Genomic DNA, 19,404 nt, shown 5'->3' on the forward strand with positions numbered 1-19,404 from the left:
TAATATTCTTGAATTTTCCGCTACATAAATATTTATGATACAAGATATATATGTTGCTGTATTAAAATATAATTTGTCTTTAGATATTGGCCAAAGAGACAAGAATTGGGAGCTTACTGAAAAATAATAATAATGATAAATAATAATAATTAATAATAATATTAATAATAATAATAATATTAATAAAATAATAATATTCAATAATATAATTATTAGTCTTTCTCTTACATAGTTATAATTTTCAATTTTGATAATTTGGTGTGAGTTCCCAACTTCAGCATGTCTAAACTGTCTTGCAAGCCACTGTACATATAATAAGTTTGCAAGAAGTTCTTTTATAATGTGGATATTGCCGTTGCAGCTTCGGAAGAGAACGATGGAGAGGAAGAACTCGCGGGAGGGTATTTTGAACAGCATATCACTGAGCAAGAAGAACGAGGCGAACGGCAACGGACAAAATGACAACAAGGGCGAGTTTGATGATCTGATATCCGCGTTGCGCACCGGTGATGTGTTTGGTGAGGATATTGCAAAGTTCAAGAGGTCGAAGCGACGACCGGTCACACCCAGCGGCCAAGAATCGCGCAGGCACAGCACTCACCGTGAAGATTCTCGAGAGCGTCACTAAAACCTCCTACGAATTGCCGAAACCCCCCGAGATTGATACTGCCGAACAAGAGGAGTTATCACTTCGATATTCCTCGGAACTGAAAAAAGCGAAATCGCGTCTCTTGGCATTCAAACGACCATAAAAATACTTTCAACGCGAATTTTCGGCGACGCGATAACATGTGCAGCTGACACGCGCGTTCCTCAACGCCGGTTAACACAGGTGTTTCGTACAAATCCACCCAACACCGTAGGAAAAGACGTTAATTCGAGAGACTGCATTTTTACAATATTTACTACCACACGCGAAGAGTACGTATACGATTTAATTCGTGCAAGTTTCATTACGTAGCTAGAAGAGTTCTTCGTTCCTAAAGACTTTTTCTATAAAGATCTTCGTATAACATTCGGCACGTTTGTACACCAGACTTATAAGAGACATGCAATAGCCAACGTGAACTTTCGTAGAGATTTTATACGACGAAATATCGAATCACTGTTAAACAGTTTGCCTACAGGAATTTGATAATAGCGTTAACGTTGCATAGCACTTTTTCAGAGAACTTTTTATAAATATATTGCCGAGATTCTCTACATCAAACTGCTAGGGGAGAGATTTCAGATTTCCGCACGTTTTCACGAGAAATTTTGCACGAGAAGCTACACGCTTTAACGAGGAGAAACTCGATCGTGAAACGTGATATTAGCGTTGCATTTCTACAGAGAAGTTTTACAGCAAGTTAAGAGCGACTTTAGAAATACTGAGTTTCTTTAATAAAAAAATTTGTGAGTACAATATAATTGCAATTGCAAATATAATGCCAATACATTTCCAATTTTACGCGAGTGGCTTACTTTGTTTACGGGCATAATGAACATTCTCGGGAAATAAAGAAGTGGCAGTAAAGCGCGGTGCTCGTTAAAAAATTTCTGACATGTCTCGATTAATTTGCAACAACCAAGAATGTTCACATAAAATAGGACAACGCGATCGGGCATAGCGTAATGTATGAAATAAAAAATGTTCCGGAGTAATCTTAGAGTTATCTCTCGATCAAATGGAGGATCAAAATCGCAACTGTCGTGCAATAAATAAAAATAGTCAAGAATAGTCGCGCGATGTAATAATAATTAAATAATGGACGTTATTCGCTACGTCGAGTGTGCGCAATGTATCATGGAGAAATAATTAACATTCATCGCGTATCCTTACGGCAAACGCATATCAAATTATCGATATTTTTAGAACGATATGAAGATGCGAGTCGACGGGCTGACTTATAGGCGTTTTTTCTTTTTTAAGAGAATAAGTCGGAGAAATTATGCGTTAACGGCAACAGCGTTGGTCGCGACGGCATCGTGAGCTGCGCGAGGCGAGTCTTATTTTGTACATAGTTAATAATTTGTTTATTTTGTTAATTAAGATCGAGCCGTCATCAAGAGCACAACTAAACTTTGCTGAGCTCCAACGATTAAGTGCGAATTGGCGGAGAAAGATGAGACAAGACATCCATAAAGTTCCTGCCCGTTGCATCGAAATCAAAGCAATGCAAATATAAATTCGCGCGCATATAACTCATACAATTGAAGACATATTTATTATTCGTAGGAGTTAATGGGACAATCGTGATGGTATATCTGTTTAATTGCGTTTCACCATCGAGCAACTACCCCTTCGTCTTAGGTAGATTCGAGAAGAATTTTATGGACATCTTGTGCGACATGCGCGAAACGTCCGGAATTGTCGTCAGAATTGCGAGCAAACTTGCGGTAGTGTGAGAAAACGATTACTCGACCATCATATACACTCGTCGACACTAATAGATATGCGACAGAAAGGGCCTAGACAAGCAGTGACTATAGCTGGTTCACTGTTTCCGGAAAATTACAAGTCTGATTTTGTATTTTAGCGAAATCTAGAAAGAGAGAGAGAGAGAGACACGAGTAGAGTATGATCTGAACGATTAGAAGAAGCGTGTTGCGCCGGCTACGCGCCGCTTTCTGAGAAATTAAAGTTAGTTTCCGATGTGTAGAAAAAAGAAAGATACGCGGAAAGTGATTAGAGGAATTCGCTGTATAGTAGTCGATGTTTTATAAGCTTTTGTACTTTTGTAAATATCCAGTATATCGATGTTCTCGTTCCTGTGGAGCAATAGCTACTCTGCAAGAGGATCAATGTCCAGTTAATATGTTATAAATAAAAAATATATATATATATATATATCGTCAATATATCACATGTATTAATACATGAAGAAATATATCAAATAAATGTAAGATCTTAAGGGGGTGTCAATTCTATATATTTTTTTTAATGGAACTAGGATTTCTTTTTTAACATATAAATTGAATCCTTAGAACATTCTGTGTATAAAATTAGTCAAGTAAAATTATTGAAAAAAAGAAGAAAAAGAGAGTAAACTCTTTCCGAAATATTTTAATTTTTTTCTTTTATAGTTTTCAAAATAAGATATGAACACGCGTGACCTTTGACTTTTTCGACATTCCCAATGAGGAGTCGAATTCATGGGACGATTCATGGAATACGTTATTCCTGTTGAAATCTGTTATCGACCGAGTTATTATCTAAAAAAGAAAATTCAACGCTGACCGCAGCACCAAACAAATAAGGAGTCTAAGAGATTATGGGTCTCAGACCCATTATTTCTATACAAATATGTAATATTACTATATGGACAACACAGTTCTCAACAGTATCGCAACACTACGGTGCAAACAATGCTCGTCTGTCTTTATCTGTTCAATATCAGTGTTCTTTCTGTGTAAAACGTATGCGTGACATTTGACCATGGCACAATAACAGTACATATATTATACTCTTATATAAATTATATAAATTGTAGACCATTATAGACACTTTCCATATTTATTTTTCTTATTAATTATCAATTACTCACCCAGATAGAAATACATGATGATCATGTTTCATCATAATGTGACTTCATACTATGACTCCAATTTGATACTTTTTTAAAGATCATTACGTGATCTCATGACATGAGCACCAGATGCACACAAATAATGTACAAATTATGTTGCAAATTCTTGACATGATGTTGATTATTATTATTAAATAAGGTATTTTTGTAACATCATAACATGTTTACATTCTGAGGCGCATATGAGCCCGCATCGGTGTCTATTCTTGTCCTCATGTCTGAAAATACATGAATACAATATGAGCTCAGAATGAACACATTTTTCTATCTGGGTATTTCAAGAATAAAGGCCCAGGCGCATTTTATCGTTACCACCGCGAAAATGCGCCTAACAAACGTAGTAAAGGCGCACTTTGTTAGATGGCGTCTCGAAAATGCCTAGCTCTGACTATTGAAATCAGGCTGGTGGCCGCTTTCATGCTTCTTTCTGGTGATGTTCAAGTTAGTTCCAAAGTCTCCGCTACGAGCCGCCACTAACCTGAACGAAGATAGGAGATAGTAATACGATTGACCGATGATCAGACGCACCTTTACCAAATAGTATTATTTAACGGTGGGTCAAACTTTCTTATTATCTTATCGCCATAAAAAATAAATATAATGTTCTTGAAAAAAATTGACAAACATAAAAAATGCGCTTTATCGTTCATTCAAAAAAGTAATAATCAAATTCTGTAAGAAAAACATTGCACAAGTTTGTGTGTCAGACTTTTCTTTCTTAAATGTTTTAGTCTTGGTTTACAATAGACTTAAGCCTTAAGAAATTAACTAATTATAGTCAATTATTCTGTTCACATTCGACTGTGATTGGTCAATTTCTTAAGGCTTAGGGCTTAAATCATCCATTATAGATCGGAACTTATTTTTGCTGAATGGTATGAAAATTGTCTTCAAGTGTCACACAAGTCAACGACGTAGCAGCCAACTTTTTTATTTTTAACGGATCTAACCATGTGGACCAGATAAATTTTTTCTATCTAACAAGGAGCAAAAGCCCTTTTGATCATGAACCATGTTACTTTATGACAGAAGTAGAGTCACTTGACATATTTCGTTGCGGTTAGAAAGGAGCAATAAGTAATAATATATATTTGTTCAGAAACTTTATTTATTACGTATACTAGTCGACTACTATGCATGCGTTGGGGCGTTCGGATACAGAGCGATCGCTGATCCAAAGCCTATCGTTAAGTATCTTCACAATAACAGCAGTGTCCACTTCGTTACTCCTGACTTGTTCTTTCTTTCTCTTTTTCTCTCTCTCTCACACACACACACACACACACACACACACACTTTCTCTCTACATTCTCTTGTCTGTGAAACGTGTGGTTACCATTCGCGTTCTCCATGATCGAATCTTTTTAAATAATAGTGCGTTACGTTACGTATAACTTGGTGGATCTCTCGAAGCCAGACGCTTTGTTCGATCATTAATCCGTGATTTCCGCGGAGATATTCGAAAATAAGCGAAAATCCAACGATTCCCCGTCCCAGTCGTCCTGTTTCACGGAAATTCATACATCGTAAGTACGCGTCTCTCGTAAGTATGTCTCTCAAGTGTTGACAGAGCGATATCGCTAATTAAATTCCCAAATGAACTTTCTAATAGTTTTTCAATGGACCGCCTACATACCGGGAGTTGACCAAGTTCTTTCGCCCGCTAATGGTTTTTTAACTGCTCCGCTCGGTGACATTTATACAGTCGCGTTTTAAAACGAACGAACGACCAGAGAAGAAGTTAGGACGATAAACTTTACGTCGAGCCAAAGAATTTCCGGCGACGGAGTGCTTTAGGTTAGGTAAGTAACGCTACGCATTTAGTAGAAAAAAGTCATCGAGTTACAAATGTCGCGCCAAACAACTTAGGCTTCACTCTCGCTCGTAAATTTCCGCGGAGATCTCGATGGTGACAAAAACGCGACACGAAATACACAATGTGATGGTTCTCTCGAAAACACTACAATAACGCAAACACTTGTCGTTCCATCGTCCCTCTTGTTAGAGGATCTCGCAAACTCGCGAAGGACCTCGTCCAGCTCGGTGTATCCCGCAACCACATTTTATTTTAATATCGTCTTTTGTTTTTCTCTCTTTATATATATTCGTACATATATATATATATATATATATTTATTTATATCTCATTTATATTCTGTTTTATTTATATATATATTTATATACAGCGGGCGGGCGCCGAGACGGCGGCGCAACGCGGTAATAACGCGAGTTCACTCGCGACGGTAATGGGGAGGATTAAAAGGGAATTAGACCGGCGAGGGGCGAAGCTCTCACGAGGTGGTCGCGTAGATTCGTTCTTATGACAATCGCGCCTGACGAGACGCCGTCGTCGTCGCGGCCGCCTCGCGTAGAACGTATCTGTTAGTAAAGTATATCTTACCGAGCTAGAACTTATATCGATATATTGCACATTTGACAACAGTTACGTTTCTCTTTAAGTACTTGGATATAGGAAGTCTTCGCTAATAAATCTTTGACTCGCATGCTCCCCCCCTCTCTCTCAATTTGTTTTTGCCTTTCTCTCTCTCTCTTTTTTTTTGGCATATGCACTTACATACACACATATACACGCTATTTCTCTCTCTGGCTCTCTTTCTCACACACACACACACACGCACGCACACACACACACACACACACACACACACACACACACGCAGATTTAGCGGTCGAATCAGCTTTCGATGCTTGCGTATTGCCTTAAACTTGTAAGTCTTATATAGGGGCGCTTTTTATGTATGTATAGTAGAAGTCTTTGACCTCGTTTCTTCGATGTGTGTCTATATGATCCGTTTACCTCGCTAAATATCCCGCGATTTCTCGCTTTCTATTTCTCTCACCCTCTGCGTTGCTCAACGTTCGTTGCAGGTGTGCGCTTGGAAGGCGATGTCTTCGATTGTTCCTGTCACGCTCCGCTCTCTCAGTACGCGCATACACACGCACTAATACATATCATTCATGTACACGCATACACACCCACACACTCACAGTCACACCCACACACTCACACGCATCATCGCGCTATTAAAAGCGATTGTAGCTTCTAATTAGGTATTTTCGTTTGCTCTTCATCCGTCAATCTGTTCGACTTATCGACCGAACCGAGTAATTACGCCTCGTCCTTCGCCGACGACCTTCCTCGGGGAGAAATTCTTCTTCTACGAGGACGCGCGCACTCGTGTAGTCGTCGACGACGGCTTCATCCGCTACAGCGATCGATGATTCTTCATTGTACGTTGCACCGGTCGTTGGTAGGCTACTGCTTCGTTGATGAGGATTAAGCTTAACAATTAGTTTCATTGTTCCGTTCCCGCGGCGTTCGCTCGTTCTGCCCGGCGTTTTGTTTCGCCTTGTCTCGCATATCTCTCATTCTGAAACGCCTCACGGATACTGTTAAAGCGTTATCGTTCGTCATTATACATACAATTCGTCAAGTCGTTGCGAAGGATTGATTTGCACGAATCTGAGTCCATACATCGCAGGCCTGACTTGATCGACGCGCGAGACACGTAACGCGGCTAATGCAAGACGGACGCTCGATCGATTGAAGATTCGTTCACGCTTCGTTGTGTTCGTGTGCATGTGTGTGTACACGCGTCCACGATCTCCACGATCCAGGCTGCATCCGCAGAAACGCGTCAGAGGAACGTGGACATCGAGGACGAGACCGCTCCTCACCGGCGAAGTCTCGTGGGGGCGTGGGATTGATTCCGGATTACTTCCTCAATGTTCCACTTTCGTTTATCTCGTGTCGTTTACGCGTTGCGAGTGAGAAACCCGCCACGAGCGAGTTCTGATTAGCGCATCAGCCAGCGGAGACAAATCAAGAGCGACAAAGATCTCGAATAATTCCCTTCTGAGACCAATCTCTCTCGACCAGCTGTATCTTTGATCGCGGTGGCTGCGAATAGAATTTGGAACCGGAGGAGAATGTCAATATTGGGGATAGAGGGAGTAATCGGGAGCTAATCTCCAGCAACACCACAGAGAGATCTTAGAGCCTCGGCACGACCCGTCCTCGCCGTGAGGATACCCATTAAAAAAATATCACTGATATCGAGATCGGTGCTGCCGATTTATCCGCGACAATCTATCGAGATTCTCGCGAGAATCTTCGGTTCGGCCATCCCGGATCGGCAGGACGACGTGTGCCACCTCCACGCGCCAGCGGCGAAAAAGAAAAATATCGGACGCGGAGTCAGTCATTAAGTATGCGGAATTGGCGCGATCGCGATTAAACCGAGGCATGCAGCGTGCTGGATTGCGGCGCCGACGGGTACGAGCCACTCGGCGGCGCCGACGTCGGTTGCAGGCTCAGTTGCAATTGATGCTGCTGCGCTTTCGCCCTCAGGCAAGCGATACTCTCGTTTCTCAGCTGCTCCGTATCTTGCACAACGCCTGAAAGCACGAAAGCGGGTGTGAACATAGTTAAGACATGGACCGGCAGCTAAAGACGTCTATAATGCTTCTCAGTTTCAATTTAGGACCTTCTTCAGGTGATACAAGTGGTATATTCTTGAGTCATTATTTTAGAATTTTGTATCTAACTTAGACTTGGTGTTTTTAATGACAATAAATATTTTAAAATTTGTAAGAAATTAGAAGTGTAAAATTGCGTAAAAGTAAATAGATATACCTAATATAAAAGTAGATAAATCATATGGAATGTCGAATTAATCGATAAGAAACTAGACTTGGATTTTTGGATCAATTGCAATGTGTTTTTCGTCATCCGCGTTCGAGGAATTGTCTAAACCAGAAAGCATTACTAATGTCTCTTTTAATCCGCGAAATGCACAACAGTTTCTTTAGAAGGTACAATAGTCATTTTACAAAACAAAGCAGTAGCTTCCAAGTTTTGAATCGAGGTACCATTATCTCAGCGATATCTTAATACAGCGTATCTCGCTGATGCACCCGCTGCTGAAACGCACAAACTGATTGTCTCCGGTTTTGTTAAGGGACGTAGTATCTAATAACAATATTCCGATACGCGTACAACAAACATATTATGACTCTCTTGGTAACGAAGATCTCGTTTCAATTCGTGGGTATTTTTCGATATCGAATTTACTTCGCGTAGCTATCCGAAATCCGACGTACAGTATCATAATAGAGAGGAAAAGACTCACTCGTGGACGACGAAGGTCCCATACCATCCTGACTCTCCTGTCCGCTCTCCGAGCTGGTTGGTCCTCCTTGGTGATGATTATGATGGGGGCTGTTTCCGCTTCCGTTATGGTCGTTGCCGCTGTCCTCTCCGCCGGATTTGAGATGCTCCGCCGCCTCGAGCGACTTCCGATGCATCCCTACGGGTCCACAGTCAATCAGTTCTTGATTATTTTCGAAATCTTGGTTAAAGCCGCTTGTCTTAGATGATTGAGCTGATAGAGACGGACAGAAAAAAATATTCGACATTTTTTTGGGCCGTCTTAACTCGAATATTCTTGTCAGGGTTGGAGGGGGTGGGGATAGCGAGTTTCTTTTTCTCAGATTTCGACAGATCAGCGATAAACTCCAGTCTCATTCGATCGTTTATCGCTGAGCTTTCGCTGAGATGTATCGCAAGATGGGATAAAATCGCACCGACACAGAGAAGACTGGGATTTCAATAAAAGTATTCAATAGAATCGATAGGCAATGGAGAAATCTTGTGAACTGAGGCAACAAATGGCCTCGACATCTTTTGCAACTTTCATAACATATTTATAAGTTTGTATCACGCCTCGTTTGTGATAGAAAATTATGTGGTACCGTTGGTGCGATTTTACTCAATCATTGACCAGCGACCAATTTGGATACTATAATCGACTAATTTTCAGCTCAAGTTTAAAGGGAGATTTGAGGACACGTGTTGTGTTCGCGCTCGAGTCGTTCTATCGAAATGACTAATTGAACGATTTCGTCAGAGAAGATTTATGCTTACCTAGCAGCCACGGTGCAACGGACTCGTTCTCCTTGGCACTTCTTAAAATGGTTTCCGGAAGTGGCAGGGAATGTCGGACCATTGCCCCATATAGACCATACTCGGCCATTATGGTACTTCTGCCCCAACACTTCTCCGTCTTGCGCCACTTTGCTCTCCGATTTTGAAACCACACCTGGAAAAAGTCCACGTTTATTCAGAAAAGATGTATCGCATATGCAAAAATATTTTCTGACAACGGATGCGACAAACGAAAGGGATGATCCAATTAGCTTCTCAATTAATGTTAAAATATTCTATCTCCCAGCAAATTTTTCGAAAAATTAAAACACTTAACACGTTCGCCGTCGCGCTGATTTTCACTGCATTATGCAAAAGATTATGCAAAAGCTCTATTGACAATCGAATGATTAATGATAACGATAAATAAGTAATTAAGTAAATAATCCAAGATGTTTGTATCTTTTACCTCGTTTCATCGGCTCTCTATTGGCCGTATAATCAACTTTCTAGATGTAATTAATTATACCTTACACGTAGCTCAATGAGGTGCGGCAATATCATAATGCCAGTCATCATCGATGACCAGCGCAGCATCCCGAGTCGAAATTTTGATTCTTAGGACTTCAGTTTTCACGTGTATTAACCTTGATTCTTCAGAATACACAGATTACATAGATAAGAAGTTCAAGTTAAGATTAAAATTTCGATTCAGGATCCCTTTTTTTCTCAATATCTCTAACGTCTACTTTGATACTCTAAGACTTATATCAATTGTTTTTGATTCTATTTAACTTATTAACTTCGCCAAGAGGTTCTCTTTAGAACCTATAAACGGCATCTTGTGCGTATCCTCTGCCATTTAGACCCAGTTCCACAACCTCCAGTTAACTGGCTGATTATTCTATTGGACTTGACCAATCGCATTTGACATTAAGAAGAGTTAATCAGAATTAATTATCACTATTGGGACTTAACCGGTAGTTAAAATTAAACAGATGTTGTGGAACTTGGCCTTAAAGGCCAAGTAGGACTTCAGTCTCCATGTGTGTTAAACCGACCCTTCAGAATATACAGATGTTAGAAAGTTCAGGAATTGTGAGTAAAGCTAAAATTTCGACTTGGAAATGTTAAAGAAACATCTTCAGGGCTTCAACAAGATGTATCACAAAAGAGTTCAGGTCAGATCATACGGCTCGATTCGGCCACATCGGCGCTCGAGAATAATTAGCACGTCGTATTCTCCGCTCGCGTAATTCTCCCTTAATTAGAGCGCCGGGTGATCGTGCCGAACGATCGGTTACTTTATCCAATTAGCACTCATTGCTCGCTCGCGACACGCGCCGCGACGCTGTTGTGTAGTTAAGTATCACGCTCAAACGACCTTATCGCGAGCCACTGTCCTGTTTTTCATGGCCGTTAGCTTACTTGTTAGCGATCCCGACGACTCGACCTCCTACGGCGAAGACGCGTGTCGCTTCCTCGGAGCGGGCGCGCAGCGCGTGTAACGAAGCCACGTTTCCACGTGTAGTAACAAGCCCGATTCTGTCCGACAAATTTGCGCTGTTTACGATCCGCTTGTCCGTCGCAATCGCGCCGCACCGTACAGTCGGCCAATTCTCGCGCGCGCGCGATCCTCCTCTTCCGGCAGACCTCGATGTCGCGTCGCGAAAATGCCGGCTCTCGCCCGAGAACGTCACTCAAAATCACCTCATCGGCGTTCATTAACAAAGCCGCGATCGTTATCTCGCCATTATCTCCGTTGAAACCGAGATCAAGATCCCCCGTCCCGCGCTTGGTGTGTTATTTATTTTCACCCCCTCGCCTGTTCCCTTTCGTTAGCCGCGCGTAAACGATCGGAAACCGAGAACGAGCGGAAGCACGGGCGCGGGTGAATCTCCGAATTCGGCTCCGTGATCGGTTCCCGCGCCGGCCAATCGGATCCTCGTTAATCCGCTTTACCTCCGCCGCAGGCCAAGGTCCATCGGCGCGGAGAATATTCTTTCGTGCGCTCCGCTTATTGCCAGCGATCGTTTGTTATTTCGAAAGAATCGTAAACGCACGCGCCCCCGCATCAAGTCGAGTTCGTTCGTTCGTTCGTTCGTTCGTTCGTTCGTCTGTTCGTTCATTTATTCGTTCGTTTCGCGAGTGCGTGTACATGAGGGCGCAAGAGGGTGGCCGCAGGCTAGGGCGTGGACCAATTTGCAGCAACAATGCCAAAGTCACCGGCAGAATCGGCGCGTAATTCGAGTGAATGGAAACGCGTCGCCCTGTCAATTTGCGCTGCCACCCCGAAATTATCCTTCGCTTAGATTTCGTCGGACACGCGGTTTTTCGCGCTCGCGCTTGCTCGCGCTAAGAAGGTCGGACGCACCCTCGACATCGAGAGAATCCACCAGCTGCAGTCCTCGTGATGAAGCTGTTCTTTAATTAAAAAATCACACGTCCAAAAGATCATGTCAACGTTTCTTTCTTCCTGCCAATGTTCTCCTCACGTTAATCGCATCGTCACGGTGCCGGTCAAAAGCTTGAAATCATTGTGTAAGTTAAGCAAAAGAGGAACTTTGTGAAAGTGGAACGATTTTGGGGTAGTTTCAATACTTTTACTCCTTTTAAAAATCACACTTCACAATTCAGACGACCGGATTCACAACAAAACGAATAAAAAAATTCGCTTTTGTGAAGAATCAGTAGGTGATTCCAAACTTTCGGCCGGCAGTGTACTTCTTGTTTTGTGAACAATTAAAATATCATCTTCTGCTGTAGATCCTTAACAATTAACTAGCTTTCTGTCGCCAGAAGACGAACGAAAATCGCTCGCGATATATTAGCCGCGTTGGAGACGCGTAAACGAGCGGCTCGTACGAGTCCTCTCGTCTCTCTTCATCGAAACATGATAACATTGGCATCGTCTCGCCGAAAAGGATGTTTAATAAGTGCCTAAGAGACACCAAATATGCCATAGTCTCGACGTCGTTGTTTGAACATAAACCGGAGGAGCTATGAGATATCGGGGCTAAGATGCTGCCAGGACGAGAATAGGGGAAGAGGAAAGAGGAGGATGAGGGGATGGGAGGAAGGGAGCGAAAGCCCGGAGATAGAGGAGCAGGATTCGATATCTCATTATCGGTCGATCGTAAATTGAAGTTACCGGTAGGGAGTAACGAGATCTCCAATTATCCTTGGGACAGTGTCACCCTGCCTCATCATGTATATATACGTCCTTTAATACGAATCTTGAAGAAAGGAAACAAGCGGCGCTGAGCGGTTCTTAACCTTTCGCCATCGCTCTGTTCCGCGCGACGCGATTAGCAAGGTCCTCTTGATTCTTCCGCCGAGTGTCCCTCGCCGAGATCCTTGCTGATCGCTGTGTATCGCGAGATTATCCTAACGAGCGCTTATGATCGGTACGCGCGGATAGTTCGCGACGAACTCGCCGTCGATTCTCCCGTGAAGTTCCGTAAATGTGAAAAGCAATCATTGCGCACAGACGAGTAATTTTACCTTCCGCGCTATGTTAAGCTACAATAGAACTGCTCTGTGTCGCGATGAGGAGCTCTTAACACATTGTGGATCGCACAATAGTTGTCATATTTCATTCAAGTCTGAAAAGTGTAGTCGATGAATGTACTGGTAACGTTTCTTCAGTATAACATTCCTTAAAACATTCTTCATGAAGGGCTACCAAACAGAACTGACAGAAGTTCCACGTTTTCACCACTTAAAGAAATGGATCAACGTTCCCGGCCCTTAACGCTTCAAAAACTGAAGATAACAGTTCATGGTTCGTCATATGTTAAGATATGCAATATCCCTTGAACGCTCGAGGAATGTGTCTGATCCTCCAACGGCATTCCATGTATAATAACTTGCGATATCCTGTAAAAATTTGAATATCATTTCGTCGATGCATGCGACGTGATATTCAGTACGTGAAATCCGGCTCGAGCCCTTCTCGAAGGGCGGCTCGACGCACTTCGGCCGAGTGGTGACGTAACGAATCGCGAGATAAGCACGAAGATATCCACGGATAGCCGCGATGTGCCGAAATGTCCAAAATCGACCGGGACGCCGGCCAAAAGATCACGACCCCACTTCTTCCGTCTCGCCTTTCCACGACGGACGAGCAAAAAGCTCGTGGTTAGATAGACCTTCGAGGGTCCTCGTTCGAGGTAGTACCTGACGGCGGACTCTTCAGCCTCAGTTTCAATACATGCTGCTGGCATCGAGCTCGAGTGTTGCGGCAAGAAGTGAGCAGGTGAAGGCGCTTCGTCCTCCCTGTCTTCCTTCTCGCGTCTCCTGTCGCGTCTATTTCTCTCTTTCCCTGTCTCCCTTTATCTCTATCTCTGTCTGTCGCTTGCCCTTCCCAGTCCCCCTCGAGTTATACCGATTTTACAGCCTTGCATCAGTGTGTATGTTGTATTGGTAATCCACGGCAAGTTACTATAGGCTCGTCCATCGCCACCGTCGTCCTACTCTTCCTCCTCCTCCTTGTCGTCGTCGTCCTCGTAGAGAAATCCTCCCTGTTCGCCCGCCTGTGTTCACGCACCGGCTCCGGCTAGCTCTCCCCGTCCCTCCGCGACAACATCCCCTCGGCCCCACGCGGCACGACGTGTCCCGCCCTTCCTACTTTTCCGGCTCTATCTCCGTCGTGCTCTCTGCCAGCCGCTACGCTACCCTCTCTTTATTCCCATTTCCATTCTCATCCTCTTGTTTTGGTCCAATAGTCAGTCGCCGGTCTGATCGATGATACGCCAACAGCCGGTACTGCGCATGGCCGACTAAATACAAACTCGCTCCTTATTATACCGGGTGTGCCAATAAAGGTAGTGTAGAATGGAGAAGAGAAGGAGACGGAGAGGAGGGAGGAGGAGGATGTGAGGACGAAGAGGTGGATAGGGGTGCAACGGGGCCGAGAGGGAGAGAGGGAAGGGAAGGAGGACACCGAGGGAGAGAGCGTTCTGTCGCGGAGTTCCACGCTCCTTCGAGCCAAGACGATCATAAAGGATCTTCTCTTCCTCTCCGCCAGGAGCTGCTACCGCCGTGCCTCGGCGATGCAGCCTCTCATTGCTGCAGCCTTTCCTTACATCCTCACCCCGACCACTGTTGCTGCCGCCGCCGCCGCCGCCGCTGCTGCTGCTGGTGCTACTAACTCCCGTCTCGCCGTGATATACCGGGAGATGCCAAAGGATAATCCGGATACCCGATTTCCAATCCCAACGCAGCGAAACGACACCTCCGCGCAGCACCATCGATCCTCCCTTTACGGACCTCGTCGAGAACGCTTTTCAATGTGACTTTCCGCCACCGCCTCCGCTGTTGCTGCTGTTGTTGCTGCTTCGGGCGTTTTCGGGCACGTTTCATGCACTCGTTTCGTGGATGTCTTCGATATATTGGACGTCTGCCGCTTCGGGTGTTCATCCTTCTCGCGTGGTTTCTTTATTGGAAGACGACGGAGATGTTTGCGAGCCTTAAATTCGAATTGCTCTCCGCTCGAAGCTCTCGGCTTCGATGGGCATGAACGCAATGAATCAAGAAACAGTATACCGATGCGAAAATACTAGTAATTTGCGAGATACATTCGAAGAACGATCGGAATAATATCATGACCGGCCCCTTAGCGAGGAGCGAGTAAACCCGTAGCATCGTCGTAATTTCCTGTGATTTCCTGTTAATTATCAATATTGAGATGATAAGTAAGTAATGAGGTGTAAGTAATTGATTAGCTGCCAAGTCGAATCCAATTATTCGCCGAAATTAATAGGGACGTCAATTGTGTGAGAAGTGATGTGCTCGCGCAATGTAAAATAAAAAATGACGATCTTTGATCGGCAAAATAAAAAGAAGGTGATTTTGCACCAATGTACTTCAATTGCCAATTAGCTTCTTTCTTTTGAAACGCTTAAATTCTTCGGCTGCTGAGTGGAGGAGTCATTATCTTCGCTGGTGGAATGCGACGAGTTTAAATGAGATCTTAAATAACGCATACTAACCAGATATATATGCGCAACGTGGACTAATAGAATGATAATAGTGCGCGATGCAGTGAAATCTCATTATTTGTGGTAACGTGATATTATGCCGGGGAAAGATGATTCCGATGTGGTTGATGCATAAGCGCAGTATCAGGATATAATGAAATACCTAAATAATTTACGGCCATGTAGTTTTCGTGTTATTATTAGCGTCGGCGTTATCGAACTGTGCGCGAATGATGCATAAACGGCCGTTATATGTGTAGTTACGCAAAATTACCAGCGATTTCTCGCGCATTGTAACACCAAATGGAAGGAATTTCTCGCCGCCGCGGCGGAAATCAGCGCGAACAACGTTGTCAGCAACGTCATGATTCGTCAGTCGGCGCGACTGAAGCGAATTAAATGCAGAACGAGTCAATTTGTCGCGCGGAAATAAATCGAGGAAATAAGAGAAGGATCTTACAATCACACAAAAACGAAACCTCAAGCAGCACAATTTCCAAAATTGTGGAGTGTTTTCTCTGGAATATCTTCAACGACTTCATACGCAAATTTGCTTCGACAGTAGCTTTTGACAAATATTCACGAAAATACGGCGTTCTGCTAAAAGCATAAAAGTAATCACGATGCTTTACGCATCACTTTTTTGCTGAATTTACTGAGCATTCTCGGCAGACAGCACAACCTATTAAATGATGTCTTAAAGACGACCAAAAGACGTTCTATCCTCTTAGATGTCTTTTGGGCATCCTTAAGTAATTTCTTTTAGTAATTTCTGCTGTCGGGACATAGCATGCATCCGCCTTTAACGATAACTTCATTAGCGCATTCCTTATTAAACGTACAAATCCAGTAACTCTATTAGTTCATAGAAAAACGCAAGCAAATGTTAACCCCGGAATCCTAAACGTCAAAAAGTTACATAAACCCTAAATTTTATCCAGCGTATTTTCATTTGCTCATAACTTCCGGAAAAAGGATCGAAATTCAATCCCTTTTTTTTTTAATCAGTGCAGAAAACATCGACGAATATGAATCTATTAATGTTTTTGCGATTCGATTGGAAATTGAAAAAATTACAATGAAAAATAAAACACGTGTTTTTAAGAACGGTAAAACGGTTTGAAAAGTCGGGCAAATTTTGTTTGTGTGTTTAGGCTTCCAGAGTTAAGCTACTTCTCCCGATTATTACCGATCTTCGTTCTTCACTAAAGTAAACGTCTCGCGTGCAAGGAACTGACACGTAACTCGATGCAGTTGACTTCCGCTCGGAAACGTTCATTCTCGCGTTCCCGATAGAATTCGATAGAACTTGACGACCGGGGATTAACGACGATAGAACTTGACGACGAGCGGGGATTGAGAAGGAGCCGCGACTCGGATTCCCACAATCCCTCGATCGCAGGTCCGTAAGCCAATTAATCTTGGCAAATAAGTGAAACTGGTGGAGGAGAGGGCGCGGGTTATCCCCCTCCCGCGGAAACGCATGACTTATTTGCCGCATAATGCGCGCGCGAGAAACCGGCCTGGCTTCTCCCTTCTCCCCTTCTCCCTTCGGCCATCGGCTGGTAAATAGTTAAGTTGGACGGGGCCCCATGCTGCGATACGGCACGCGTCGGGACATCATTACGTGGGACACTTGCCGAACCGAGGGTGGCCCGTGCGTGAGGGGGATGCGCGTGTTGGCCATCGGGAGCGCTATGTCGATAAGCAGGAAAATAATTCAGACGAACGGGCACGTTACCAAGTGAACTCGGCTCCGATCACGCGCTTCAAGTAATGAACCGCGAAAAATTAATGGCGCCGATCCGCCGCACAGCGCTGGCGAGTCATCAAAGAGAAGACTCGGGCCGCGGGGTGGTCGCGATGAGGGACACAAGGAGTGAGAGACTGTTACAACCGGGGAGTTTGTCTAATTATCTGCATAATTCGAGATCGAATGAGACGCGCTCTACGGTATTTACACGGTGTTCACATTGCATCCAATCCGTGCAAGGAGGGATGAAAAGATCTCGCTACGCTCGAAGAGCGGGAAAGCAATAGTACTTTTTATTAGTCCTGCAAAAGAGAACAACTAGATGGTTTTTAATTTACGAGAAGAAAGGTGTAACAAGCAGATGTAACAATATCTAGCTCGGGCAATGCACATAAAAATAGACATCGTGCACGAGGGAAGATTTTTTTTCAAAATGCGGAGCGTCGCAAAGTAGATTAGAAATTTGCGCGAAAGTCAAGAAGAGTGTCTAACTGACACAAACAGCTTCATAAAGCTGTTCATTGCAGACATATGAAATGTCAAAAATCCACAGACGAAAGTCATCGAGTTTAGCCCTAGAGGGCGCTTGCTTAGCCCAGAGCCAGCCGGCGATAACACAGAGGTAATTCCTCTTCGCGCGAGACGCCTTTACCTAATTAACGCTACGCTCGCGATACATCTCGCCGTTATCGAGTTCCCTTTTTAGCCGGCCACACCGGGCGCCAGCATGCCTCCGCCGTTTCTCCCTCATGTCCCCGATTTTCACCACGCAGACTCGGTTTCGATAGCGTTTCATCGGCGGCGTGGGCGTGGCGAAACTTCGGCCCATGCTTCTAACTTAATTCGGTTAGGCGAGATTTATATCTGCGTACCGGCAGTATTCCCTTGTTCAAAGTCGTCGTCGTCGTCGTCGACGCGTCTCTCCTCCTCCTCCTCCTCACCCTCCTCCACATCCCTCTGCCCCGAACGCCCCGGCGCACCCTTCCGCCCCCAATCCGCGCCGATTCACCGCGCTCTCCTCCGACCGCGAAGCGGGGCTTTATTAGAATTTATAAGCGGTCCCGCTGACAGTAAGCGCAACGCCCAAATTGCTGGATATTCCGCGAGAGTCGCGCACCCGATTTTCCCTGGGTACCCTTATTTATCTGTCAGCCCCGACGCGCCACGCCGACCAGCCTCGAGCGAGAGGGACACTGCGCGATGTGCATTATTGGTCAATTTTTGGGGTGGAACGCGCCCATCCGGAAATCATCGCTTTGTTTGTCGGCGGTTTTACGACCGCCGCCAACCGGCGCGAGTCTCCGTCCCGAAAATCGCCAAGGAATCCCTCGCGCGCGTTTCACGAGGATGATTTCGTTCGCGGGACCGCCGTCGCATGACCGATTCGCTCATGGATATTAATTCACGATGCGCGCGAACGCGCTGAAACGATCTCAAATAAGAGACCGGAGAAAATATGCACGCAGTAAAGTAAACGTGCTCGATGATACGCACCTAACTCCGAATATTCTTATTGAATCTTGGAGGAATTTATTCTCTTAAATCAAAATATTTAAAAATATACAAAAATTGAACGTAACATTTCTCATAGTAAAACACGTTCGTAGTCAAAGTTTCATACAACTTTTCGCATGAAAAAATATTTATTCGGTGGGTACTAATAATATGTTTGCTTAAACTATTACTCATATTTTTATGTTAAAGAAACGCTTTTTTATGTGAGAAAATATATGTTTCCCTAAAAAATTAGCTTATCGTGAAAAAAAGAAACTGTTTCTATTCTATTTAAATAAAAGAATTTATGTGTTTAAGTAAATATATTATTATTCTATCGAATAAATATTTTTTATCTTTTAGATATTTTTTCTCTCATATAACATACCAGATGATTATAACTAGCAACGCATCCCTTATACTACAGAAGAGAGAATTTGATTTTTAATAATTCTCAGGAGATACACACCTTTTCTGTTGGCTACAGGATGCGTAGCGAAATTCATCGAGGAAAAGTGTAGTAATCACTTGAATGTGATAATGAATTCTATATTATGTCGTAAATTAATTCAGACTGTTATCGTTTATCGAAACGCGTTTCTCTGTTTCTTCCTCTCTCTCTCTCTCTCTCTCTCTCTCTCTCTCTCTCTCTCTCTCTCT

The 19,404-nt window shown here is 43.7% G+C and overlaps 2 protein-coding genes across 11 annotated transcripts in view; one reads left to right on the forward strand and one right to left on the reverse strand.

The window, feature by feature from the left end:
* The window catches only part of LOC116850524 (disheveled-associated activator of morphogenesis 1), a 92,162-nt gene extending 89,268 nt beyond the window's left edge, over positions 1-2,894 (forward strand). For 6 of the 7 annotated variants that reach the window (XM_032828913.1, XM_032828912.1, XM_032828915.1 and 3 more), the window contains exon 12: positions 362-628. In XM_032828913.1, coding sequence (XP_032684804.1) covers positions 362-628 — 267 coding nt within the window. Of the gene's footprint in view, positions 1-361 lie in introns of all 7 variants that reach the window. The other variant, XM_032828908.1, reaches the window with a different exon arrangement.
* Positions 2,895-4,671: 1,777 nt separating this feature from the next.
* LOC116850540 (visual system homeobox 2-like) overlaps positions 4,672-19,404 on the reverse strand; it is a 72,781-nt gene continuing 58,048 nt past the window's right edge. For 2 of the 4 annotated variants that reach the window (XM_032828945.1, XM_032828944.1), the window contains exons 5-7: positions 9,517-9,691; positions 8,723-8,899; positions 4,672-7,988 (exon numbers count right to left, since the gene is read on the reverse strand). In XM_032828945.1, the coding sequence (XP_032684836.1) occupies positions 7,825-7,988; positions 8,723-8,899; positions 9,517-9,691 (516 nt within the window). In that variant the 3' untranslated portion in view covers positions 4,672-7,824. Of the gene's footprint in view, positions 7,989-8,722; positions 8,975-9,516; positions 9,692-19,404 lie in introns of all 4 variants that reach the window. The other 2 variants (XM_032828943.1, XM_032828942.1) reach the window with 1 other exon arrangement.

This window comes from Odontomachus brunneus, unplaced genomic scaffold (genome assembly GCF_010583005.1).
Source record: "Odontomachus brunneus isolate Ranch 3 - 2012 unplaced genomic scaffold, Obru_v1 Obru_scaffold_148, whole genome shotgun sequence".
Taxonomy (NCBI): domain Eukaryota; kingdom Metazoa; phylum Arthropoda; class Insecta; order Hymenoptera; family Formicidae; genus Odontomachus; species Odontomachus brunneus.